The sequence below is a fragment of the Felis catus genome, chromosome A1, assembly GCF_018350175.1.
Source record: "Felis catus isolate Fca126 chromosome A1, F.catus_Fca126_mat1.0, whole genome shotgun sequence".
Lineage (NCBI taxonomy): Eukaryota > Metazoa > Chordata > Mammalia > Carnivora > Felidae > Felis > Felis catus.
In genome coordinates, this window is record NC_058368.1 from 212,097,016 (window position 1) to 212,124,752 (window position 27,737).

Sequence of the window (27,737 nt, forward strand, 5' to 3'; positions counted from 1 at the left end):
TGACAAGAAGTGAATTTGAAATTATTTGGACCTACAATTATGTCACATTTTTTTGGTGAATATTACTGGATATGTTCTAACTTCACACAGATAGTGAAACTGAGGAACCCAGAAGGGCTACATAGCAAACCAGGGTAATCAACTCTATCTTTATACCTTCTTGAAGTATATACAGCTTTTCCAGCTTTCATGTTCTCCTGTTGTATGCATGTTTACTCTGCAGGAGACAGTGTGGTGTATATGAAACGTACATGATTTTAGGCATAGAAAACCCTGGATCTTCCAGACTTTATAGACTATGTGACTTCGGGGAAATTATTGAACCAGTCATTTTGAACATTAATTCCCACATTTGCAAAACAAAGATAGAAGCACGTCCCTCAAACCTTCATGAGGATAAACAACTTGGTGTTTTAAAACCCAGGACACTGCCTTGCACGTAGTAGGCACTGAAATATTTAGAGGAGGAAGAGAAGAAGAAAAAGTTCTTATTTTTTATTATAACATCTTTTTAATAGTGAGGAGTCTATTTAATGAAATAGGTAATAATTATTTCAGAGAAGCACCTTTGAACCTCTCTATAAGATGCAAGTTTCAGGGGTACCTGGGTGGCTCAATCATTTAAGCATCCAACTTTGGCTGAGGTCATGATCTTGGCAATTTGTGAGTCTTAGCCCCACGTTGGGCTCTCTGCTGTCAGTACAGAGCCCACTTCTGATCCTCTGTCCCTCTCTCTCTGCTCCTCCCTTGCTGATGTCTCTCTTTCTCTCAAAATAAATAAACTTTAAGAAAAAGATGTGAATTCCAGTTATCTTGGTCATAATCATTTAAATTGATCTCTTCTTCCATTTCAGTCATGTATATAAGAACCTTGCATTCCTACAATGTTAAACAGAAGTTAAACTTATGGCCTTGCATCTTGACAAGCAGAAGTGAGTAGTATATGAGAATACATAGAGTTAGCCCACTGTCTTCTCCTTCATGTTTAGACAGTCTTGCCACCTCCCAGACACTAGAGCAACAGCGAGAAAAGTGGGAGAGGAACCACCGGCCTAGCAGAGGCCTGTCTCGGCGTTCCATCAGTAAAGAGCGATGGGTGGAGACACTGGTGGTGGCTGACACGAAGATGATTGAGTATCATGGGAGTGACAATGTGGAGTCCTATATCCTCACCATCATGAACATGGTATGTCAGACCCTGGAGTGGGGAGAGGCAGCTGGCGAACAGTGTCATTAGATATGCTCTACCCTCCAAAAATAAGAGATACCTTTTTTGTTCTTTCCATATATCTGTATCTATATCTATCTATACACATATATCTATCTATATATATATATATAGTATATATGTATATGTATATATGTATATGTATATGTATATATGTATATGTATATGTATATGTATATACATATAGATAGATATAGATATATCAATCTATTCCCTGCCTAAGTGAGGAAGGATGGAAATTCAGGGCTAATTATTCTTTCTCTTAAAGGTGTGTATCCTAGGGAAATTTGGGATTTGTCATATATTTTCTACTGGGTATTGCTCAAGTGACTCAATCCGTTTAGTGTGACTTTATCTCATCAATTTATGTTAGTGCACAGATAAGTAAACTGAGGCAAAGAATTAGAACATGCTTTCCTCAAGGTAGTTAGAATTAGAATTGGAATAAAGTTCATGACCCTCCTAATTCCAGACTTCCCTTTTGTATCCTTGGTGTTTCTGCCTTCCCAGAGAGAGTGTTAGAGAGAGTGCTAGTCTTATGGAGACGGGAAAAGGTATTTGACTAATGAACTGATAATACAAGAGAGAAAGACTATGGATCAGGGAAAGGGTCAAAGGGAAGAAAGGCATCAGTCCCTCAAGCACACAGCTAGTCAGTCACCTTGGAAAGGTTGCTGTTAAGTATCATAGTATGGATTGGGCCAGGGGGCATTTCTCACTCTTTGTTGCACTCCCCCCAGAATTCCTAAGCTATAAAATAACATTTATTTCAAGTGCATCACAGTGCTATTCCCCCCCCCACACACACACACACACTCTGGTATTTATCTATGCATGTGAGCTAATGGTTTTCCGTTTCTGACTCTAGGTCACTGGGTTGTTCCATAACCCAAGTATTGGCAATGCAATTCACATTGTTGTGGTTCGGCTCATTCTACTTGAAGAAGAAGAGGTAAGGAATAGTTTCTCCACTCTACTGTCCTGCATCCTTACCCTTACCCTCCCTACCTCTTTTTTCAGGAGAGCTCTTGAGAGACGAGAAACGGGACACCAAAGGGTGTTCAGAAGCCCAGTAAGAAAGAAAATAATATTTCTGTATTATTTTCTTGGGAATTTGGTGCTGTCGAGTGGGAGATGGAGAATGTTTCTGAGGTATATGTCATTGGACTCATCTGATGGTCATTTCATCTAGTAACACACAAATCAGGTTTGCAGCAGTGACTAAGAGTGTTCCACAGTGAAAGAGACTAAATCATGAAATGGTTGCATGGTTTCAATAAAAGTTGGGAGCAACATGGAAATGTTGAACCCTTTATACTGTTTATTTACCTCTTGCATAATTAATTCTTGTCCCTCAACTCTGGACTGTCTTGTCTCTCTGCACATTTACCCTTGGAAATGTCATCTATTCTCAGAGATTTACATGTCTTCTACATGCTGAGACTCTCAACTGATACTTCAAACCAAGACCTTTTACTTGAGCTCCAGACTCACATCCAGTTGCCTCCTTGCCATCTCACCCTGGATGGGCCATAGTCCTGGCAAACTTAGTAAGTCCGCAGTGGAATTCTTGATTCCTCTCTGCCCCGATCGTCTCAGTTCTGCCTCCCCCTGACCCCATTCTCCAACCCTCTGTGTTACCCATTTGAGTAAATTTTGCTACTTCACCATAGCATAAGCCTAGGAGTCTTGAATCCTGCTTTTCTTCTCTTCTACATTCAACAGCAAGGCCCACAAGGCTACCTTCAAAATACACCTCAAAGTCACCCACTGTTCATCATTTCTACAGTCATTATGTTGCTTTAGGTCTTATTGGTTCTTATTGCAGTGAACTCCCAAGTGGTCTTCCTATTTTAAGACTTGCCCTCCATAATCCATTCTCTATGTAGCAGTTAGAATGATAATCTTAAATGCAAATTTGCGTTGCTCCACTGCACAGAACTGTTAAATAACTTTCTGTTGTTTTTAGAACAAAATAAAAAATTTCTGCCATGTCCTGCAGAGATTTTCATGATCATCATGACTCCATCCACTCGTCTTTCCGTATGTCACTCTCTGCCTTGTTTCCCACCCTTGAACACCCTGGACTTCAGATAGGTTCTGGAACACACAAGGCCCTCTTTAGCCTCATGGCTTGTGTGCTTATGTTACCCAATGCCTGAAATACCCCTTCCTTCGCCGTACTGATGGCTGGAACTTCTTACCTGTCAGACCTCTGTTTACTTGCTGCCTCTCTCCAGAGAAGTCTCAGTGGCCAACCTACTCAACCTTGCTTGGTCTTCTCCATCACAGAATGAAGTTTACTCCTTTATTGATACTGCTCTCTCAATTCATTAATATTCTGTCTTTGTTTACTCTTTTCTTGTTTATCTTAGCCACCATCAGAATGTGAATCCCTTCTTTATTATTATTAGCTATATCCCAGCACCTAACAAACAAATGAATGAAGTGAAACTTAGTGAGTTAATGAACCAACCAACTTGATGGAATGTCTTTGCAATCTATAGACCTTACCCAGCAGCTGAATATGTGAAGAATGGCATCATTCAACTCTCCCTCAGCAAGAGACCTGAGATCAAAATGCTCAAGGCAAGATTTATGGTTTTCTGGCCTCCACAATCAGAAGATTTAAAAAACAATAGTATCTGGAGCCTGGATCCATTTTCCTTTCTCTCTCCGCTACCATCCCCCACTTTCCTAATCACTCAAGCATACTTTGGGTATCTCAGAATATTGATGGGTGTATTATTTTCCTTCCTGTGAACATTTTGTTATGAAAATTCATCCAGTGATTAGAAACCAAGCAAAACAAAAGCAATGTATCCTTTCAACTCTAACATGACCTATCTGATTCTATGAGAATGTAACCTTGATTATTATTTACTATTGATTAGGACCCAGACAGTAAAGTTAAGTATTAACTGACAGGGTACAAATGGTTCTTGCCTGGTAGAGATGAGGATAATTTGTGTCCAGCAGAGAAGAGAACTCTGAAAGTTGTGGTTTTATGGGTCTCTGGAACATTAACTGATTTTGTATCTAATTTAGCAATCGTATTCCAGCATTCTTTCTTTATAGTTTCACCAACTGTAGTGACATCACTTTCCTATATCTGCCTTTGAACTAGCTTGGATGTTAGGGGAAAATCTGTTATAAGATGGCCGACAGGACTGATAAGGGAATTCCAGTCCTTGTCAGAAGACACCCCTTCCGGGATTTCCTTCCTACCCTGCTTGCCACAGGTGCCAAATTACTACTAATGAGGGATACAGAAGTCACAGACTATAAATTGTCCCCTCTGTTGATGCTCTGGGCTCAGATCTCTGGAGAATGATCTCCTCTGGGCGCACCGGTGTAAAATAAACCTCCTTCCTTCCAAGATCTCTGAGTGCCGCTAGGTTCTTCTGCCGGGTGATCCAGACCAGTTTCCATAACATGGACATCTTGTCTATCTTCTTATTAATGAGTTAAATGCATTCTTATCATGCTTACTATATATTTGTATGAGAGTTACATTTTTAACTTTGTAAAAATTATGCTTTGATACTTTGGAAGACAAAATTTCACTATTGTGTAATGGTCTGGCCTATATGCATGCTTAGCTGCAGAATATGTAGAAGTTTAGGGTTTTCAGACAAAAAAAAAAAAAAAGAGAGAGAGAGAAGAAGTTTCTTCTGAATGTGAAAGGGAAAACCTTTCCCCTCAGCAGTGCCACTGGTAGTGCTAGTCAGACCTCAAATTGTGGCTTCCATGGATCAGGCCCTTACAGCTCCACATCTCTCTGTCCCTGGGAAACAATGCCACTTGGAGTCTGTGGAGGTCTCCCGATTGGATGTGGGGTGACCCCATAGTCTGGAAGCCGGAGGTGCAGGCAGTGAAAGAATTCACAAAGCAGAACAAAGGAGATAGAAGTTTATTGAATACACTGCAAGGGAGCAGTGGGCAGGACAGCAAAGGAGAGACTCTGTGCCATAAGGCAGCAAAGGAGGGGGGGTGGGGGCTATAGTTAAGGGAGAAGGTAAGGAGGTATGGGAACGTATGTAATTTTCCTTTTTTGGTATCTGTGTCCTGGGGTAAGTAACCAATGGGTTACCAATGACCCATTGGTCATCCAGGGCTTATGGATATTTTGAGGTGGGTTGCCTAATGGGCCTGTTTGTATTCAGCTAGGGAATTGGAGGTCGCTGTGGGCCCTTCTACCTTACTCATGGTTTCATTATTTGAAGTTGGTTACCTAAAAGCAACCCTTACAGAACCCTTTGAAAGAATTTGATTGGCTGCTCTCTGACTCCATCACAATTACATTACTTTCCTTCTTCCTGTCCTCATTTTGCAAGAGCAGAGACACAAATGATTTGCTACAAAAAAAATCCATGGCTTTCTTCCTTTTGCTTGCCAAGTATCTTCCTCATTCAGGCTTTTATAGAATCTCCAAGTAGTACAAGGTTCATAATTTGACAGTAGAATTGCTGGCTCATTGAAGAGTTGCAATGTGCAATTCTCATTTTTGTGATTCCCAGATAGTGGCTCAAGCTATTCTTCAAATCTTTGACTAATGAGCAGCCCCAACCACAACAAACAATGATTCCAGCCTTACCTGATATCAGGGAAGCAGCCAGAGGCATGTGAGCTCTTGGGAGGGGACTCCTCTGAGCAGGAAGACCTGAGTTCTAGTCTTACTGTGCATTCATCCAGTAGGTAACTCTGCAAAGGTGAAGTGACATCACTGTTCCATACCCTGTTTTTCTCCATCTGTGAATCAGAAGAGAGTTGTGGTATATTAGCTGTATGTCAAAAGCTATGTTGGCCTCTAAAGATAACAAATACTAATATGAGTCTCATTTTCTGATTCTCAGAGGCTTAGAGTCTAATGAACAAAAGCACAAAATAAGAAATTTTCAAATTGAGATTGCCATGAGTACAAGAAAGAGTAAAAGAGCACCCCAGATAGGGGAGGCTAAGCTGGGTTGTAGAGGAGGAGAAGGAGTGAGGAAGGACATTCCAGGTAGAGGGAACTGCGTGGTTAGTAGCTTGAACACTTACATATGAGGACTCATCCTTGTGAACACTGATAATGAACCCCGAAATGGGAGCCTCAATAACCTTGCTGTGAAAAAAGGAGACAGGACTGTGCGGGGACAGGAAAGAGAGAGGAGAGTCAGTCACAACCTGCTCACTTCCATGCAACAGGTTTGTTCCCTGTTTCTGTGCTGACATCATCACCCTTCCAGGTGTGGAAGCCAGAGATCCAGAGGACAACCATGTCACCTCCTCCCACCCCTCATATCCAGTCCATCATTAGGGGCGGCCAATTTTATCTGATTCTTTCCGTTTCTATCACTTTAATTCAAAAAAACAGTTATCTTTTTCCTGGGCTACAGTTGTGTTTACTTTGGTCGACTTGGATTCCTTTTGATCTCATTTTCTCATTGCCGCCAGGATGATGTCACAATGGTAATCTGGGGTGCCTGGGTGGCTCAGTCCATTAAGTGTCTGACTCGGGCGCAGGTCATGATCTCACGGTTCATGAGTTTGAGCCCCGCTTCAAGCTCTGTGCTGCCAGCTCAGAGCCTGGAATCTGCTTCAGATTCTGTGTCTCCCTCTCTCTCTGCCCCTCCCCTGCTCATGCTGTCTCTCTCTCAAAAACAAATAAACATTAAGAAAAATGGTAATCCAATCATACCCACTCCCCCCCCCCCCGGTTTAAAGCCATACAACGCTTTTATGATTCCCTCTCTCATCTCTTACTATGCCCCCTTTACTTTTGGGATAGAGCAGTAGTCTTCTCCTCATGGTTCTCCTGCCACTGGTCTTGTTGCCTGGACTGTCTTCCTTCCTGTCTTCACTTAGTTGACACCTTAATCCTTCAGATATCAGCTCAAGAGTCAGTTCACTGAGGAAGCCTTCCCTGACCTCCACGCCCAGTAAGATTCTATTATACACTTTCACAATGCTATGTATTTCTTCTTTACAGCGCATATCACAGTTGTAATTTTATATCTGACTGATGCACTTCCCTTCATTAGTATGTAAGACTTAAAGGCGGAGGCTGGGTCCGGTGTTGCTCACCATCTAGCCCTATTGGTACGTAATAGATAAGGGAAAGAGTGAGCACATGAAATCAGCAGTCAGGACAAAGATGAGGGTCAGCCACTGTTATGACAAGCCTGGTAAGGGATAGAGCCCATAAAAGGGATTTGGATCAAATTCCGTGGGAGCTTCGGGATGGTTTCAAACTAAGAGATGAAATGGAAAGAAAGTCATTAGAGAGATAGTTCTAGGGCTCTATGGAAAGTGATATGAGGTGGAGAATGATGAGGTTTTGGGGTGATAGTGGGTTTCATGGGGTCTGGAGCTGATGGCCAAGAAAGAATTCTTGAAGACATCTTTGGTGCAAAAACATGCTTTTATTAAAGCCCGGGGACAGGACCCATGGGCAGGAAGAGCTGCCCCAGACCCTGTGGAGAGACTGCTTATATATTTGGGAGTTGGGGGAGGTAAAGTCCAGGGGAAGTTTCCAGTGAGATTTTCGTATGCTAAAGAAGACTCCCAGGATCCTGGAGGCCTAGCTATGGTCAAGCTAAGGTTGTTTTCCCTCTAGCAAAACATTAACATTAAGATAGGAGGGAGTTCCCTGGAGAAAAGTTTTACTCTGCCAGCCTCAAGTATTTGTCAATGGGCTGCAGGTTATAAGGAAATTTAATTTTATCTGCCATTTTCCTCTGTCTTTGTTTCCCACATCAGGGAATACTGAGGCAGGGTCTCTGAGGTAGGCCTCTTCCATAATAACTTTCTACAACTCTCATCTTTCTTATTCTAATCACATCTGACAGCTAACACCATTTTGGGGCTTCATTTTCTGTGGTAGGTTCAAAAGACACTATGGTTGATGATGTGTAAAGTGCAGTTTTTGTTTGTCATTCACTGCTACCTAAAAACAACTATGGATTTTCATCACGTTTTGAGAATAAACTAGAAGGATCTGAGACGGTATTAAATTTGGAGCAACTGGTGGCTTTCTCAAAGACTAGGTGGTCATATTTCAGACCAGTGGAAACTGAAGTGCTCAAAAAAATATGCTGGAAGGACATATCAGGCATACTGAGACATTGTGGGGCATGAAATCCTAGTAGCTTCAGATATGAGCCCATGTGCTCTCATTCCTGTTCTGCTTTCCTGTAGCCCTGAACCAAGCTCTCATTGTCATTTTATGACCCTAATCCTGTCCTTTGAACTTTTTATTCTCCCTTAAGGACTTGGACACAGACCTGGCCTCAAGCCCTTTCCACTTTAGACCAATTCATTGGATGGCCTCCCTGTTCCCCTTTTGGGCCAAGGGCTAGGGATAGGATTAGTCCCCTCCCTCCAACACTTGTGAGCAGTTGACATCAAGGAGAGGATCAGATTTATCATTAGTCCCTCCCCTTTCCAGCTGTATGATCTTTGGTAGGTTATTTGACACGTCTGTGCCTCCATTTCTTCATTCTGTAAAATGGGGATAATAATACCTACTTCCTAGGGTTGCTGTGAGAATCAGACATGTTAATTCCTGCAGGAGTTAGCATAGCATCTGGCTTGTAGAAACCACTCAGTAAATGTTACTGTTGGTGTGATTCTTCTTCCTGTCATCATCATCACGCAGGCCCAACCACAACCCTGTATGTTGCTGCTATGCTCATTTCACAGATGAGGAAACCATGCAGAGTTGTTGAAGGAAAATAGAAAATCTGAAGGACAAGATTAGGGTCATAAGCTGGGACTCCTTTTAAGAACAGGATGATAGGGAAAAAAGAGGGAAAAGAGAGAGTGAGCTGGGATGAGGCCAGATGGGTCGCAGTCACTGTGCCATCGGGGGTGGAGCCTGAGGGTGTCAGGCTGGCTTGAAAGAGTGGTGGGAGGGCTGACTGACAGGAAGACGGTGACTGTTTTCACAGAGAATGAATTTCCCTCTTGGTCTCCAAGTGATTTAATGTTGGGTTTCCTTTTAGGACACTCTAGAGTTAAAGACCTGTTAGCTTTGGGAATTCAGGCTGGTGATTTCCCCTGTCCCCAGGGGGATTTCTAGGTCTGTATTACGCTACATAATCACAGCTCTTTTGGGATAAATGTCAAAAATATTGGCAAAGAATTTATACACTCATCACTTCTTTTTTAATCAAGACTTTTTGTCTGATAGGTGAATTATTCCTTAGTTTTCATGTAAAACTTTGTACTATTTTCTTTTCTCTGTCCAGTATCTTTTTTCTTAGGAACCTAAGCCTGGCTGGCAGAACATAATCCAGGTTGTGCTTTGAATCACAAGCTGTTACTAGGAATTCCAAGGAAATCCATACAAGATTTTTTTTTTTCATTATACAGAGAGCTTACCAAGAGAGAACAATTTATAACAAAAGCCACATTTTGCAGGTTCATTTCCTGTCTCCCACTTGGGGCTGTTTCTGTGACCTGTTGCAGATTTCCTTGAGGTCTTCTCCCTGATGGGGTTGAGTACTCAAACGAGTAGGAAAGAGGAAGTTGGACCCATTTGAGAAACTATGGTGAGAAGAAAAAACAGTGAAAGAACAAAAAGGGAAATCTATTTTTGTTTACAGAGGAAACTAGGGGTAAAATTAGCACGGATGGGGGTCTGTGTTGACAAGCTCACATAATTACAAGGATGCTTTATGGAACATGCTCAAGTCTCCCCATATTCAGTGAGCCAGTATGACCTCCCCAAAATTCTTCTGCGTCTTGGGCATGCTTGGTGCTCATGGTTTTGAGGCACCGTTAATTATGCTTCTTGGGGCTCCTGTGATCAAGTGCATTCAAGAAACTAAATGCAACAAGTGTTTCCTGGACTAATGAGACTTGGAGAGTAAGTCTTATGAGACTTGGAGAGTAAGAGGCTGAGGGAGTGCAGAAAAGTTGTGCTCACTTAAAACCTCCTGGAAGAGTCATGACATTTAGTAGAAAAGTCGTAAGGGATCCTGATGACACCGTTACTGAACTTGTGTTAAATATCACATATTGTAGATGGAAGTTCTACACAGGGACAAGGTACCAGCTTGCAATGATCCACAAATGATCAGCAAATGATCAGCAACTTAGTTAATTATGCACTTGCTTTGTCTGTAAAAAAAAAAAAATGACAAAAGTAGTAGGGAGAAAGCAAGCAGAATTTTGGGGGAAGACTTTAGTTCCTAACATTTTATTTTCTCATTGGTGACTAACCCTCAGATTATTCCAGAATCACTTTGTAGGAATGTTGGGATGTGAGAACACATTGTTGACATCTACTTTTCAGCTCCTTTTCCTCTCCTCCACTCCCTCTGCCAGTAGTCCCACAGCTAGCAAATCTCAACAACCACGCTGACCCATGTGTGTAGATGGTTCAACCTCAACATAGTTCTCATGACTCCATAGTCACCTTTTGTCCATTCTCCTCATTTTTGTCGAGAACTGTGAAGGGTCTTAGATTTTATTCTCCTTGCGAGCTCACTAGTTATCCTGCCATGCTTTCCTGGATGCGATGCTGGGAGAAGACGTGAGACTTCTGGGTCAGAGATAGAGGACTTTATTACTCACAGCACAGCATGAGGCAGGAGCTTCATGTTTGCAGCTTCCCCTCGTTGTCCCTTCAAGGGGGTGAAAGGGGCAGCCTGGGTGGATGCTGTGCACACAGTGGGTTTTATCACAGTCCTTTAAAAGAGGTTGTGAGCAAACCTGTCAGCTTGTGCCCCAGAGGGAGTCATTATCCTTTTTATTCTAGACAGCAAATAAATCTGTCCTCTTCCCTGGAGGGGGACATTCTCTCTGTACTCTAGCCTATTTCCACACAACATCCTTGGGGAGATATAAAAGCTGTCCATGCTTTTGCTCACATGATGTGAAGAAACATGAACGATCCATGTAGAACTGCCTCCCAGCAGTTCCTACCTCAAGGCACCAAAATTATTATTACAGATGGTTTTTGCTCTATTCTTACACTTCTGACCCCTTACGTTTTGCTTCTCTAATCCACAGGAGATCTTTCCTCTTTACTGACCCACCACAAAACCTCTTACCCATGTGAGCTGCACTTTTGTCTGGCTCAGTGGATGTATTCTTCACCTTTTCTCCATTCCTTGGGGGGTGGTGCACAGCCTCAGTTTAGTCTGTACACCTGCCATGTGCCAGGCTATGTGCAGTGCCTAAGATAAGTAGGGGAATACGCCTCAGACCTTATTCTGAAAAAGCTAAGGAGGAAAACAGGCACACAATTTGATCATTTTAACCTAGGGCAGCAAGTGCTGTGAGCCAGGTATGTGCAAGATAAACTGGCAGGACCCTAATCCAGAGTGAGGTCAGGGAAGGCTTCCTGGAAATGCTCAAATTAAGTCTTAAAGAATGAATGGATGTTAAATAGGTTGAAGGGGTAAGAAAGGAGAGAAGGGCATTCTAGGTAGAGGAAAAGCTTGAAAACAGCAAGGTAAATAGACCATGGTGTGTGGCATTTGGTGGTGGGGGGGGGGGGGGAAGGGGGGTTGGAGGTAATATCAGTAGTCTGAATGTTGCCAGAGCATAAACTGTGAGGTTGCATGCAGGTGAAGGGAGAACTTCCTAGAGGTCAGGCTTTGAAGAGTCTTGAGCCATGGGTCATGATATGGGCAGACTCTGGTTTTGACTCGATCAGCCTGGCAACAACAGAGGATGGATTTAACAACGAAGAAGAAAGAGGGAGAACAGTTCAGAAATGATGCAAACAGAAACTCAGGCATGAAATGATCAGAGCTTCAGCTAGGGCAGTTGGGAATAAAAATGGAGGGGAGGTAGATTTAACAGCACCTGAGGACAGATGGGGAAGCAGGATATGGAGGGAGAGGAGACCAACAGGTGGACACCGGTGTTTCTAAGATTAGGCCACTAAGTTGATGGCGGTTCAACTTCGAGGAAGCAGGAAGAATAGCAGGTTAAGATTGTTGGGGGAGGATTTCAGGGATGGCTGAGTGGTGCCATCCAGAAGGTGTCCCTCAAGAGATTTGGGTGCATGAGTTTGCACTCTAAGAGAGGTTTGGAATGAGATGTAGATTCAAGAGTCAGCAGCATATAGGTGATGTCCCAAAATCTGACTGTGATTGAGAGTGAAATGAGCAGTGAGCCAAAAGAAGGACAGAGAGCCTGGGAGGAGCCTGAGAAGTGGCCAGAGAGCAGGAGGAGGATGGAGAGCTGGGGGTCTCAGAAGTAGAGCATCTCTTCCTGTGTTTGTCTCCTCCCCAGTGTGACCTGGGGGAGAAGAAATAAGCAAAAATCATCCACTGGGCTAATCGTTAAATCTTTCGTATTGTTCAAGCAAAAAGTTTAGACTTTTTGAAGTCTAAACTTCCAGAAGTTTCTAGACTTAAAAGTCTAAACTTACAGAAGTTTCTAGACTTAGAGAAGTCTTCAACGGTTTGGAAATCACTAGTCCTGGACTAGTAGCCGCAAACCTGGGTTGAAGCCCAGCTCTGCCAACACCTGCTGTGTGACTTGGCTAAAGTACTGCCCCTCTCTGGCCTGCATTTCCTCACTGTTGAAGCGAAAGGACTGAATGCCTAATACCTAAGGCCCTTCAGGGAAATGAGCTCTTAGTAATTTATGGGAAAACTGGAAGCAGAGTTTATGCTTCAACATCTGGAAAATGACTCTGCTTTCCCCACGATGAAGATGTGTCCTTGCTGACACTGAATTTGGCTCGGGGAGAGGAGAGGTTTGTAAACATTCACTTTTCCTTAAACAGACATTCACGGATTAGTATGTAAGTCTTCCAAAGTGGTGAGTCCAGCCAACATATAAAAGGGCAATAATGAAGCAAAAATTGAGCTTTTCCAATCTGGTGGTATCCCACTTTGAGCTGTGTGCCCCCACCAGGGATTTTGTGAGCCGAAGAATATTCTGAGATGGCCTCCCTCTGCTTCTGTCTGTGTGGTCACCTTAACCCTAATAAGTTCTTATATTCATGGCTACTTAAACAGGGAACTTAAACCTTTGCGTAGGTGTGTGAAGTGTGCAGGGTGTGGGTGTGTGAGTGTGTGGGCTCTTCCTACCCACTGTAACCCATCTCAAAGAGTACAGCTTCCCTTTGATTCAAAGCTATGGGATTGCACATACGACTAACTAGTAAGTAACCCACATAGAATCATACTGGAAAGTGCATTGTAAGATTTTCTGTTGCAACCCTCAAGCCTTTATTCAGACCGGTTATCATTTTTAAGATATTTTTAAAATATTTTTGTTTTGAAATAATTATAGAGTCACATGCAGTTGGAAGAAATAGCACAGAGAAATCCTTTATATCCTTCACTCACCTTCTCCAAGTGATAACATCTTGCATAACTCTAGTATAATATCATAACCAAGAAATGAATACAAACCCTTACCTTATTCAGATTTCATCAGTTTTATAGGAACTGATTTGTGTGTGTAAGTGTGTGTGTATGTGTGCATTTACGTCTATGCAGTTTTAACACATGTAAATTTATGTGACTACTGCCACAATACAGAGTAGTTTCATTACAAGGACAACTCGTGCCATGCTTTTGGACCTGCCTTCCACCTACCAACCTAACCCCTGGAAAGCACTAGCTTGTTCTCTATCTCTATAATTGTGTCATTTGTAATATAAATATATTGCAATATATGTAATAAAAATATATAAATGTAATCACAGAGGACATAACCTCTTGAGATTGGATTTTTTTCATTCAAGGTATTTCCCTCAAGAATACATCCAAATTGTGTGCATTCAAGTGTTTGTTCTATTTCAGTGCTGGGTAGCATTCCACGGTATTTACCAGTTTGTTTAACCATTCACTCATTGAGGGATATTTGGGTTGTTCCAGTTTTTTGCTAGTATGAACATTCTCCTACAGGATCTTGTGTGAACACAAGTCTTCCATTTCTCTGGGATAAATGTCCAGGGATGCAATTGCTGGGTCAGGGGGTGGTTGCATGTTTGTTTGTTTGTTTTAAGGAAACTATCCACCTGTTTTCTGTAGTGGCTGTAGCATCTTGCCCTCTTACCAGCAGTGTTACCTGTGGCCAACTTCCCCACATCCTCCCCATTGATTGGGTGCTGCCACTGTCTTTAATTGTGTCTGTTCTGAGAGGCCTGTAGTAACATCTCATTGTGGTTTTAGGTAACAATTCTCTGATGGCGAATGAGGTTGAACATCTTTTCATGTGCTTTTTTGTCATCTGTACATCCTCTGCAGTGAAATGAGATTTCATGTTTGTTTGTTTTCTGTCGTTATTTTTTATTGTTGAGTTTTGAGAGATCTTCATGTATTCTTTGTACAAGTCCTTTGTCTAATAAAGATTTCCTTCCAATCTGTAGTTCATGTTTTCATTCCCTTCAAAGCTATCTCTCACAGCAAAAGGTTTTAATTTTGGTGAAGTCCAGTTTTTCAGTTTTCCCTTTTATGTATGATGTCCTTAGTGTCAAATCTATGAACTCCTTGCCTAGCCCCAGGTCTCCAAGATGTTCTCCTATGATTTTTTTTTTGAAAAGTTGTATAGTTTTACATTTTACATTTCAGATGTGATCCATCTGAGTCAGTATTTGTATAAAGTGTGAAATTTACATTGAGCCTCTGCTCTTTGATCAGCATGTTGTGATTTTCAGGACACAGATCTTGCATATGTTTTGTTAGACTTATGCCTAAGTAGTTGTTTTCCTTTGGAATAATTCTAAATGGTCTTTTTTTTTTTTTTAATTAATGAGCATTCTCTCAGAGACCTCCTCCCACACACAAAACAATAAAAGCCCATAACCAAACAAAGAAATGAAGGGTTGAAAACAGACTTCAAGGCAATCAAATTGTAGTTGATGCTTTGTTTGATAATCTACCTTCCTGTGTGAAGGAGCTGTCTTCTAATGAGGCTGGCCACCCACTGGAACCATGCTTCACCCAGGAGCCCTCGTTCTTGGGGTCTTTGATTCAGTATCTGACTCAAATCACCTTCAGCTCGTTTTTCACTTCTCTGAGGTTCAATTCCCTCTTGTAAATGAAAATAACAATGTTTTCTTTAGAAATAATGCCGAGAAGATGCAATTAAATGAAATGAAAGAATATATGTGAAAGTATCTGGCACACAGATCACATAATGATCAAGAAATATTTCCTCTCTTTTCTTTCCTTCCTCTCTCCCTTTTTATTCAACGTTTATATTTATTTTTGGGACAGAGAGAGACAGAGCATGAACGGGGGAGGGGCAGAGAGAGAGGGAGACACAGAATCGGAAACAGGCTCCAGGCTCTGAGCCATCAGCCCAGAGCCCAACGCGGGGCTCGAACTCATGGACCGCGAGATTGTGACCTGGCCGAAGTCGGACGCTTAACCGACTGCGCCACCCAAGCGCCCCCTCTCTCCCTTTTTATTTACTTCTCTTTTCTTTCTCGTGCCTTCCATTCTCTTTCCTTCCATTCCTGCTTTATGCCCCCTTGCCAATTCCCTATGGTGGGTGTAAGCCTTGGTTCTGGTAGGGTTGACTAGGTAGGGTTGACTAGATGAATAGGAGGCTGACCCTGTACCCAGCTAGGCCCCCATAATTCCTCCTCCCTTTCCACCATACATGATTCTGCTGGATGACAGAACAGTGAGGATTAGTAAATTAAGAAGTCTGTTTCTTCTATTTAAATTCATAATGCTAAGCAATTCCATGGGTTTTCATGTCTGATGATGAGCCACCTTTCTGCGTTTTCATGAAAGGCAGGTGGTCTGTGGTGGTTAATTAGCATGTATGTGTGTGGAGGGGGTGGGTGGGCACCTGGAAGTGCCTTTAATAGGCAACTGAAGCCTCTCAAGCCTTGTTTGCTTTGGGTGTGGCCTTAGCAAAATGCAGAGTAGTGGAGAAGCAAGTTCATAGTTTGATGTAGAGATTGTCTTGAACTTCTTGGACTGAGGCCAGAGTGATAGACTCAGGTTAGAGTAGATCAATGGAAGTAGTCATTCTCCAGGTAGAATCCACCCTGGAGGAGGGCCAGCTTGATATAGAGACCCCAAAGAAATGGGGCAAGGGAAAAGGAACATCTCCTTTAGAAATTCAAATAAAGATGATTATCTGTCCCCCTCCATTTGACAAGTGTTCAGCCAGTTAATTTGGAACAAGCCCTCTCTTCCCATCCTGGGTCGTAACAATGGCCCAAATAGATTATTCAGCAGCCCTTGAAATTGCAGGCTGGGGGCATCCAATGCAGCAACCTAATTGTTGTCAGACAGCTAATGATTCCAACTGGTTAGAAGCCTAGAGAGATTATGTCATCCTCTGCCCTTCATCCGCAGATGTGAGACCAAAATGGAAACCCAGGTTGTAGGAGTTCTCATGCAAGGAAGAAGCTTTTTGTTGAAAATCATTTTCTGTTGTTGCATTAGAAGTAAAAATGCCTCTTTGGAATCGTAGTGGCTTAGGAAGCAGAGTGCTGCTAGAGATGTGACTTCAAACAGCTCTTGGTCTTGGCTAATGCAGTTTTAATTTTTCTTCAAGGGCTACTTGTTCCAGTGATAATTTCTGTCCTGCACTTCTGTCCTTAGGATTCTTTTGATAAAAGTCATGAGAGTGATGGTATTTAAAGCAGGGAGTAAGTTGGCCTCTGCCAGATTCCTGCCTAACAGATATCTGAGGTGCCCAGCCAGAGCTTGTCACACTTGGTTGCTTCTGAGAGCTTCTGTGATGAGCCCTGAGCACAGTAAACTCACCCATGCCAATCTCTTCCTCTTCTTTCTCTAGCAAGGATTGAAAATAGTTCACCATGCAGAGAAGACACTGTCCAGCTTCTGTAAGTGGCAGAAGAGCATCAATCCCAAGAGTGACCTTAACCCTGCCCATCATGACGTGGCCGTCCTCCTCACCAGGTACCCCAGGGACTACAGGAAGCCAGGGGCTGCGAAGCAGGGGGGCTGGCAGGTGAAAGAGTTGTCCCCTATTCAAACCCATGAGAGTCTCCTACTCTTTGTCACTTTTGATCATTTTTAAAGGCAGCATCTACGATCTAGACAACTCCTGACGTCCATACCAGTGAGGGGGCAATTATTAAACGTGTGTGACAAAACTCTCCGTGTTAATAAACTGTTGGCAAAAATCTGTTGGCAAAATGCAGGCCTTTTTCATATCCCAATGATGATTTCATCTTTAAAATTGGCTTTTTCATGCAGCTCTATAAGCTTAGGAAGATTGTTTACAGATCCTTGTTAAAGACTCCTGTAACTTTTAAGCCTGGGCTTTCCAATCCTTTATTTTCTTCTTAAAATTTTTACTCCAGTTTAGAAACATACAACCTTCTCTACAGAAATCAGTCCTCCTTGTAACCCATCCCTGACTGATGGTGAGGACAGAATATGGGCGGCCGGCCCTTCCCTGAATACACAGAGCAGTTTGCTTACACTTTTCTCCCTTTATTCTCATGAAGATACTATTTTGTTCTGATGACAGACAGACCCTGTGGTGCTAATAAAAACCATCAACCTTCCAAGACTCATAGCTGTGAAAGGCTAATGAACTTTTCTGATCAACCCAGGCTCTTGGAGGCTATGTTTGCTCACTGATTCAATAAATACTTATTGAACACCTGCCAAGCATCAGACATTATTTTATTTTATCTTATTTTATTTTATCTTATTTTATTTTAATTTTGAGAGAGAGGGAGAGAGAGGGAGGGAGAAGGAGGGACAGAGAGAAAGGGAAAGAGAATCCGAAGCAGGCTGCATACCATCAGCACAGAGCCCGACACGGGGCTCAAACCCATGAACCATGAGATCATAACCTCAGCTGAAATCAAGAGCCAGACACTTAACCAACAACTGAGCCACCCAGGCACCCCCAGACATTATTTTAAATGAAGTCTTTCATTAACGGGGGAGTTAAATTCTCATGGGGAACTCCTGTGCAGATTCGGAGACATCAGGAAATCCAGGGATATGTAAATAGAAGAGTCTGCTCGGCCTGGTTTGTCAGCCACAGAGAACTCATGCACTGGAAGGCCCTGTGTGTGTGTGTGTGTGTGTGTGTGTGTGCACACGTGTGTTCTCCCCAGGGAGGGCAGGCTGCCCCTGAACATTTTGGTCCCTTTGGTATCCCGATGCATGGGGTGCCCGCAAAGAATGATAACCAACTTTCACTCCGACCATCAGGGTCATTCTTTTGAATGAAAGTATCAAAACTTCAGTTGAATGCAGTTTTCAAAAGAAGTTTGTGGAATAAACCTATTACATTAGATTCATATTAGGGTCTGTGACATTGGTAGCTCTGCTGGGAGGTAGATTAGTGTGGGTGTGGAATGTAAGCACTGGGGCCCTGGCCGGGGTGGGGGGCAGGGGGTGGGGGAGCAACACACAGGCAGGAAACACTGAGGACCTGGGCAAGAAGCCAGGGGAAGACTTCAGTCCAGGCAGGACCTAGCTGTAGGGAAGAACCCTGGATTCAGGACCACTGTTAGAAACTGTGTCAGCTTCCTCTCTTTCCTTGCCCTGAAAGCAGATATCATTTCTTCTCTCATTCACATGAGGAAATGAGTGAATTAATGATAGCTGGCATTTGTGGAGTGTCTGATGTAGCACTGTGCTACATCTATTAGAACAATCATTATTCCATTTAATCTACACAACAAGTCTGGTAGTTGAACTACCATCAATTATTCCCATTTTATAGATGGGGAAACTGAGGCGTGGTTATGTCACTTGCCTCAAATCTCATTTCCATTAACAAGTACAGCTGAGACTTAAATCCAGGTAGTTTGATCCTAATAGTTGTACTCTTAACTATTACCCATAAGAATATGAAGGATCTGTTCTCTTATTATGATATTTTTTTTCTTATTATGACAATTTTTCTTCCTTCAAACAAGGGCCTGGTTTCAGTATATGATGAACCTCACCAACTCCTGAAGAGTGGAGAGTATTTCAAATGCTAAAGCAGGATTTCTTACCCTCAGCATCTTGAGTTGGGTAATTCTTTTGTTGTGCAGGGCTGTCTGTGTGCTGAGGTATATTTAACAGCATCTCTTGCCTGTATCCATGAGACGCCAGTAGCACCCTCCTACAAGTTGTGACAACCCAAACTGTCTCTAAGAGTGGGTGGGGAGCAAAATCAACCCCTGTTGGGAACCTCTGGTTTGAAAGGCAGGACCAGGGAGGGAGGTATGTGACTTGCCTATGGATGACTGTGCTGAGATCCATTCAACAGGGTTCTCTGCAGAGTTGGATTCAGTAGAAGGTGGATTTGGCTTAAATATACCACATGAAGCAAGGCTAGTAACTGCATACCAAGGCATGTTTTCTCTTACACAATATCCAGTGCATGGTGAAGGTAGAGCTAATCTGCTTTGGGGAGCAGAAGCTCCCTGTCTGCAAGACTCATGTTTCTATAATTCTTTTTTTTTTTAATTTTTTTTCAACGTTTATTTATTTTTGGGACAGAGAGAGACAGAGCATGAATGGGGGAGGGGCAGAGAGAGAAGGAGACACAGAATCGGAAACAGGCTCCAGGCTCTGAGCCATCAGCCCAGAGCCCGACGCGGGGCTCGAACTCACGGACCGCGAGATCGTGACCTGGCTGAAGTCGGACACCTAACCGACTGCGCCACCCAGGCGCCCCTCTATAATTCTTTTATTACCCCCCCTTTTCCTCTTTAGTGCTAGATACTTAGTAGGCAGTTAGTAAACAATTATGTAATGGACCTAACACCTGCCCCATCTGAATGAGAAAGCAGGTGAATTAGCAGTAGACACCAATCTTTTCCCAGCAGCTCCAAGCAGGTCTAGACTTTTAAAAAAATGAAATAGTAGCAAGTACATTTTGCAGCAGGGGTGGAAACGTTGGTTGGTTGGTCCTCCCACAGACACAGAAATTATTTAGAATGATTGGGCTGTCTGATCCAATCTAGCTCTCCAACACAAATCTACCCAAAAACTATTGCCGTTAGAGTGGGGATCATGTCAGTTGGCATGCCGTGACATGGGCTGCCACTCTCTCCTATCCCCTTGTCCCAGCCATTGCCTCCTGGAGAACGGAGGACTCGCAGGGGTTTTCAGAGCCTGGATCTTTTCCATGGCCCAGTGGAAACATCAAACAGATCATTAGTTGCCAGAAATGGTACCCACACAAACCTGATGAGTTGAAGGTCTGCAGCTAACAAGCTCAGAACCTTCTTGGCATTTATGCTAGTTATTCTTGGCAAAGAGCTCTTCCTGAATTGAAGAAAACCAGACCAAACCAAGTTAACTCTTGTCAATGACTGAAATAATCCCCACAAAGGTATGGAAGCATATTTTTACATTTAAAAACCATAACCAGTATTTTTTGAGATCCTAAGGGTCTTTATTTGTATGTGCATTCCCTCCAATGTCCCATATAGTTAGGGTAGTGGGGCTGGAGAGCCAACTGATTTGATCTCTAGATGGATTGATGAGATCAATTGCCTTTTTCATGAATAAGCAAAAGTTCTCAGATGCATTTTGAGCACAGACCCCAGAAAGACCAAAAGGGGCTTCATATGTGAAAATGCTCAGCCACTGTTGGTTATCCTTTATTTAAAAGTTCAAATAATCTTCAATTTTCAATCAAATCCTTCTCTTTTTGGCCAAACAATATAATTTGGCATCCTGAGATTAAGGGCAAAAGCAACTCAAAATAAAACCTTTGTCATGGAGTGACTGAATGGCTCAGGTAAGCATCCAACTTGATTTCTGCTCAGGTCATGATCTTGTGGTTCTTGAGATTGACCCCCATGTCAGGCTTCAAGCTGATAGCATGGAACCTACTTGGGATTCTCTCTGTCTCCCTCTCTGTCTCTGCCCTTCCCCTGCTCATGCTTGCTTGAGCTTTCTCTCTCTCTCTCTCTCTGAAAAATAAATAAATAAACGTTAAAAATTGTCATATTTTCCCACATTTTTAGGTGTTAGTGAGAGTCAGTAATCAGAGGTGAAATCGTAATAATCTTATGAATTGTGAATTGCTCCCTATGGAGTTTTAAAAATAATTTAACCATGCTTTCCAGACCATATTGAATGTGAACTAATACCCAGATTTTTTCCAGGAGGATTTTTTCAGATGTTTCTTTGGGAGCCTACACATCTCTATTCTCTGCTTTCAGAAAAGACATCTGTGCTAGTGTCAATCGCCCCTGTGAGACTTTGGGTCTGTCCCACCTGTCAGGAATGTGCCAGCCTCACCGGAGCTGTAACATCAATGAAGACTCTGGACTCCCTCTTGCTTTCACAATTGCCCATGAGCTCGGACACAGGTAAAGGGCCAAGGAAACTGAGATCCCCTTGCCATGTTCGTGCACCATGTCAGTAGAGGGAAGGGCAAGCACGTTAAATGGGGCATTAGGAGTCAGGTTACACTGTGTCTTGAGACTCACCCTCCTAAACCTCTGCTTCCTCATCTGTAAAGTGGGGATAATCACACACTTCAAAGATTTCAGTGTCTCTTCTTCCCTGACCACTTGTAGCTACTACACCACAGAATCAAAGAGGCTACTACAACTTTCTGAATTAGAAAGGGTTGAACACAGACAAGGACATAAGCTTTAACTTACTTGATTAATTCGGGAGTAACAATCCTTGTTTAGTTTTTATAAAATGCTGAGGTATTAATATCACTGACAAGTCACAAACATTAACATTTTTGCACCCTTTATGTCTTCCATCTTGGGTTGTGTTGTTGGTTCCTTTTGATAACCTTATGAAATAGATACCATTGTTAACCCCATTTTACTTATATGTATTGAAGGAACACATTGAATAAAGCAGAAATTTAAAACTGCTATACGATGGAGAAGACCATTAAGCAAACGTCAGTTAACAGGAGGTGCAAGTTGGGCTCTGGTTGCTGGTGGCTGCTTCTGATCACAGAGGTGAAGACAAAGTTGGGGCAGCCATTGTTGTTGCACCTCTCCACATTGTTGCAAGCTCCCTTTAAACTGGAGTGACTGCCAGAGGATTTAAGAGGCCAGCACCATTTTCTCTCCCTCTTTGTATTTCTCCTTTTTCCCTTTTGAGAGCTAGACAATAAAGAATAGGACTTTCAAAAATAATTACGTACATGGGGAAAATGAGAAAGTGATCACACGTGCCCAGATAAAGACTCTGAAAAGACCTGCGAAGACCTTAAATTTTTACCTCAGGTTGATCCTTGACACAGACACAGCCTACAATAATAATAATAGTAATAACAACAACAGCAACAACAATAATAAAAACAGCAAACCCTACAGAAGAGGAAGAATCTGATTTCCAGAGTTGCCACATTAACAGATTCAAATGTCCATTTTTCTACGCAAAAAAATCATAAAACATACAAAGAACCAGGAAAGTATGATCTCAAAGGAAAAAAAATAAATCAACAGAAACTGTTCCTGAGGGCAGATTTGTTAGACAAAGATTTTGAAACAACTGCCTTAAAGATGCTCAAAGAACTAAAGAAGATGTGGAGAAGATAAAGGAAATGATATATGAACAAAATAACAATATCAATAAAGATATAGAAGATCTAATAAGAAACCAAGATGAAATTTTGGAGCTACAAAGTGCAATCACTCTAATAAAAGAATTAACTGGAGGGATTCATTGGCAGATATAAGCAGACAAAATAAGAACCAGTAAACTTGAAGACAGGACAAAGTAAATGCCAAAGTCTGAGGAACAGAAAGAAAAAGGAGTATGGTTTTAGCCAGTGCACTAAGACAAGAAAAAAAACATACAGATTAGGAAGATATAAAACTAGCTCTATTTGCAGATAATATAATTGTATATGTACAAAACCCCAAAGAATCTATGCAAACACACAAACTAGAATAAGCTCACAGGATACCACATAAACATACAGAATCGCTCACATTTTTATATACAGGCAATGAACGAGTGAACACTGAAATTAAAAATGCGGTACCTTTCACAATCACTCAGAAGTATGAAATATTTGTATAAAATTATTATAAACATTTAAATCTTACAAAACATGTACAGGACTCATATGCTGAAAACTACACAACACTGCAGAAAGAAATAGAGATCTCCTAATAGATGGAGAAACCTATTATGGTCATGAATTGGAAGACTCAACATAGTAAAGATGAAATTCTTCTGAAATAAATATATAGGTTTAATGATATTTCTATGAGAATTTCATCACGATTCTTTTTTTTTTTTATTTTTTTTAACGTTTATTCATTTTTGAGACAGAGAGAGACAGAGCATGAATGGGGGAGGGTCAGAGAGAGGAAGACACAGAATCTGAAACAGGCTCCAGTCTCTGAGCTGTCAGCACAGAGCCCGACGTGGGGCTCGAACTCACGGACCGCGAGCTCATGACCTGAGCTGAAGTCGGCCGCTTAACCGACTGAGCCACCCAGGCACCCCTCATCATGATTCTTTTTGAGATATAAAAAAATTAATCTAAAATGTATATGGAAAGGCAGAGGAACTAGAATAAGTTTTCAAAACGATTTGAAAAAGAATAATAAAATGAGAAGAATCAGGCTACAAGATTTCAAAATTTATTATACAGCTGCAGTAATCAAGATTGTGTGTGGGGTGCCTGGGTGGCTCAGTCAGTTGAGTGTCTGACTCTTGGCTTCAGCTCAGGTCATGATCCCAGGGTTGTGAGATCAAGCCCCGTGTTGGTTTTTAATATATAAAAAGAGTCTCTACTTAAGTCTCACACCATATGCAAAAATGGTCTTGAAGTAGAACACAAACTTAAATGTAAAATGTAAAACTAAAAAACTTTTAGGACATAAATAGGAAATTTTAAGTATCTAGGGCTAGGCAAAGAGTTTCCAAACTTGGCATCAAATGCACAATCGATAAAAGGAAACATTTAAAACTTGGACTCATCAAAATTAAAACTTTTGACTCTTTTAAGAGGATGAAAATACAAGCCACAGCCCAAGAGAAAATGTTTGCAAGCCCTATGTAGTGGCTTAAATAGTGTTCCCCTTCACAAATTCAAGGCTTCTATGAACTTCAGAATGTAACCTGTTTTGGAAATAGGATCTTTGCAGATGTTATTAGTTAATAATTTTGAAACTAAATCACCCTAGATTTAGGTTGGGCCCTAAACCCAATGACTGGAGAGGGGGATTTGGACACAGATCAAAGAGAAGACCATGTAAAGATGGAGACAGAAGTTAGAGTCGTACTGCCACAAGTCAGGAAGCCTGCAGCCACCAGAAGTTGGAAGAGGCAAGCAGAAATTCTCCCCTGGAGACTTTGAAGGGTTCAGACTGCTGCTGACCCCTTGATTTCAGACTTCCGTCCTCCAGGACTGTGAGAGAATAAGTTTATGTTATTTTAAGCCACTAAGCTCACAATAATTTTTATGACCTACCTAGGAAATGAATACTCCATATATCCAGTAGAACTAAGCATCTAAAATATATAAGCAACTGTCAAAACTCAAATAGTAGGGCGCCTGGGTGCCTCAGTCGGTTGAGGATCCAACTCGATTTCAGTTCAGGTCATGATCCCACAGTTCCTGAATTTGAATCCCCTGCTTGGGATTCTCTCTCCCTCTCTCTCTGCCCCTCCCCTGTTCATACTCTTGCTGTTTCTCAAAATCAATAAATAAATGTAAACAAAACAAAAACCTCAATAGTAAAAAAACCCAAACAGTACAATTAAAAAATGGGCAAAAAGGAGAAATTCCACCAGAAAAGACATACAAATGGCAGATAAGCACTTGAAACTATATTCAACATCATTAGCTACGAGGGAAATGCAAATTGAAATCGCAATGAGATGTCACACAACAATCAGAATGACTAAAAAAATAGTGGTGACCCCAAATGCTGGCAAGGTTGCAGAGGGATCGGATCATTCAGACATTGCTGGTGAGAAAGTAAAATGGTCCAGGCACTGCAGAGAATAGTTTGTCGGTTTTTTAAGCTGTAAACCTACAACTACCGTATGATCCAGCAGTCGTACTCCTGAGATTTGTCCTGGAGAAAGGAAGATTTACGTTCACACAAAAACCTTTACGTGAATGTTTATAGAAGCTTAATCTTAATAGCCCCAAACTAGAAACAATCCAGGAGTGGTGTCAACCCAACGGGGTGAATGGTTACATAAACTGGGATGGACACATATTATGGAATACTAGTTAGCAATAAAATGAAAGATACCCCATTGTTTCTTGGAAACATGTTTTTTTCACTGTTTCATTGATACATGCAGTGACCTGATGAATCTTCAAACAGTTATGCTCTGTGAAAAAAAGCCAGTCCCAAAAGGTTACATGCTGTATGTGATTGAAATGTCAAAATTGTAGAAATGGAGAACGTATATATGGCCGCCAGGGTTTAAGGATGGAATGGGAGAGGGAAGGAAGTGGGTGTGGCTATAACTGCAACATGAGGGATCCATGTGGTGATGATAATATTCTGTGTCTGGACAGTATCAGCATCAATACCCCAACTGTGCTACTGGATTATAGTTTTGCAATGTGTTACCATTGGGGGAAAGTGAGTGATGGATACAGGGGACCGCTTTGTTTATTTCTTAAAACTGCAACTGAACCTGCAATAATCTCAAAATAAAAAGTTTAATTAAAAAAAAAAGGCATCAGGACATATACAGATAACCTAAATAAAGACTTTTATTTTTTTATTTAATCTTTTTTATTTGGGTATAGTTGACACACAATGTTACATTAGTTTCAGGTGTACAACATAGTGATTCAGCTGCTCTATAGGTTATGCTATGCTCACCACAAGTGTAGTATATCTGTCAACATACAACCCTGTTACGGTATCATTGACTGTATTCCCTGTGTTGTGCCTCTTATTCCCATGACTTAATTTATTCCATAACTGGAAGCCGGTATGCCCCACTCCCCTTCACCCATTTTTACCTGTATCGCTCACCCTCCATACTCCTGCCCTCTGGCAACCACCAGTTTGTTCTCTGTATTTACATGTCTGATTCTGCTTTTTGTTTGTTTGTTTATTCATTTGTTTTTTAGATTCCACATATGAATGAGATCATATGGTATTTGTCTTTTTCAGTCTGACTTATTTCACTTAGCATAATAACCTCTAGGTCCATCCATGTTGTTGCAAATGGCAAGATTTCATCCTTTAATGACTAATATTCCATTGTGTGTGTGTATATATATATTGTGTGTGTGTGTGTATATATATATATATATATATATATATATATATATATACACACACACACACACACACACCACATCTTCATCCATTCATCTATCGATGGACACTTAGGTTGCTTCCATATCCTGGCTATTGTAAATAATGCTGTAGTGAACATAGAAGTATGTATCTTTTTGAATTAGTGTTTTCAATTTCTTTGGATAAATACCTAGTAGTGGAATTACTGGATCACATGGCATTTCTCTTTTTAATTGTTTGATGAACTTCCATACTGTTTTCCACAGTGGCTGTACCAATTTACATTCCCACCAACAGTGCATAAGCGTTTCTTTTTCTCTACATTCTTACCAGTGGTGAGAATCTTATCTTTTTGATTCTAGACATTCTGACCAGAGTTAAGTGATATCTCATTGTGCTTTTGATTTGTATTAAAACAGCATCTTTTAAATGCCCCCCCCCAAAAAAAAAGTTTAGAGTCACTGATAAAAAAGAGAAAGTTGAAGGAACACATAAGCTTGAGTTTGAGGGATAGAAAAATATTTGAGCAAAACAAAACCAAATGAAAGAAGACTTTAAGGGCTTCCTAAGAAACTTTTGCTCATAGTAAAAGATACTTCTGGGGTATTTAGTTCTTCCTTTAGCTATATAGTCCTAATTGTGGACCAAACTGAGAAACACTGGGCAGATTAATGAAATGGCTGCAGCAATCCAAGAATGAACAAAACAAAACTGATAAACCAGTATCCCAAAAAGACACTCAAAGATTAATAACAAAGATACCCATTGTTTCTTGGAAACATGTTTGTTTCATTACTATGTGTGATGCAAAATAGAAAGTAAAGTTAACTAACTTGTGCTATGGCCTTATGTGAATAATTTCACTTTTATTTTGAGAGAAAACTTTTTGAAAATCCATTCCTGAAGATCCTGGATTATATCAGCCATTTATACCTGAAGTCTCTCACTACCTTTATCAGACTCCTTATGTAAGTGCCCAACAGTGAAGGTACAATCTCCAGAGGAAATTTAAAAACTTATTTGAGACCTAGCGTCCTTCACTTTTAAGTAATGAAAATATAAGAATATAGATGAACACTTAAAAGGCAACATTCACCCAGTATATCTCCCCCGCTTTCAGATCATGATATATTTCATTACAGACCTTTGCATGTTAAATATGTGAAGTTGGTATTCCCTAAATGGGTTTTAAAAGCTCACAATCATATTTTTGAGGTTTTTGTTCTCTGCTATTGCTTCTCCACCATAAAATGAATAATAAATCACAGGAATGAAAGGCAGCACATAAGTAATAGAATCAATGATATTGTAATAACGTTGTATCAGGACAGCTGACGGTATGGCTACACTTGTGAATACAGCGTAAGTATAAACCTGTCAAAT

At 41.3% G+C, this 27,737-nt stretch overlaps 1 protein-coding gene across 4 annotated transcripts in view; it reads left to right on the forward strand.

The window, feature by feature from the left end:
• The window catches only part of ADAMTS12 (ADAM metallopeptidase with thrombospondin type 1 motif 12), a 331,317-nt gene that overhangs the window by 187,988 nt on the left and 115,592 nt on the right, over nucleotides 1-27,737 (forward strand). For all 4 annotated transcript variants that reach the window (XM_023239156.2, XM_023239155.2, XM_045038312.1 and 1 more), the window contains 4 exons: nucleotides 990-1,186; nucleotides 2,097-2,180; nucleotides 16,952-17,076; nucleotides 21,312-21,461. In XM_023239156.2, the coding sequence (XP_023094924.2) occupies nucleotides 990-1,186; nucleotides 2,097-2,180; nucleotides 16,952-17,076; nucleotides 21,312-21,461 (556 nt within the window). The remainder of the gene's footprint in view (nucleotides 1-989; nucleotides 1,187-2,096; nucleotides 2,181-16,951; nucleotides 17,077-21,311; nucleotides 21,462-27,737) is intronic.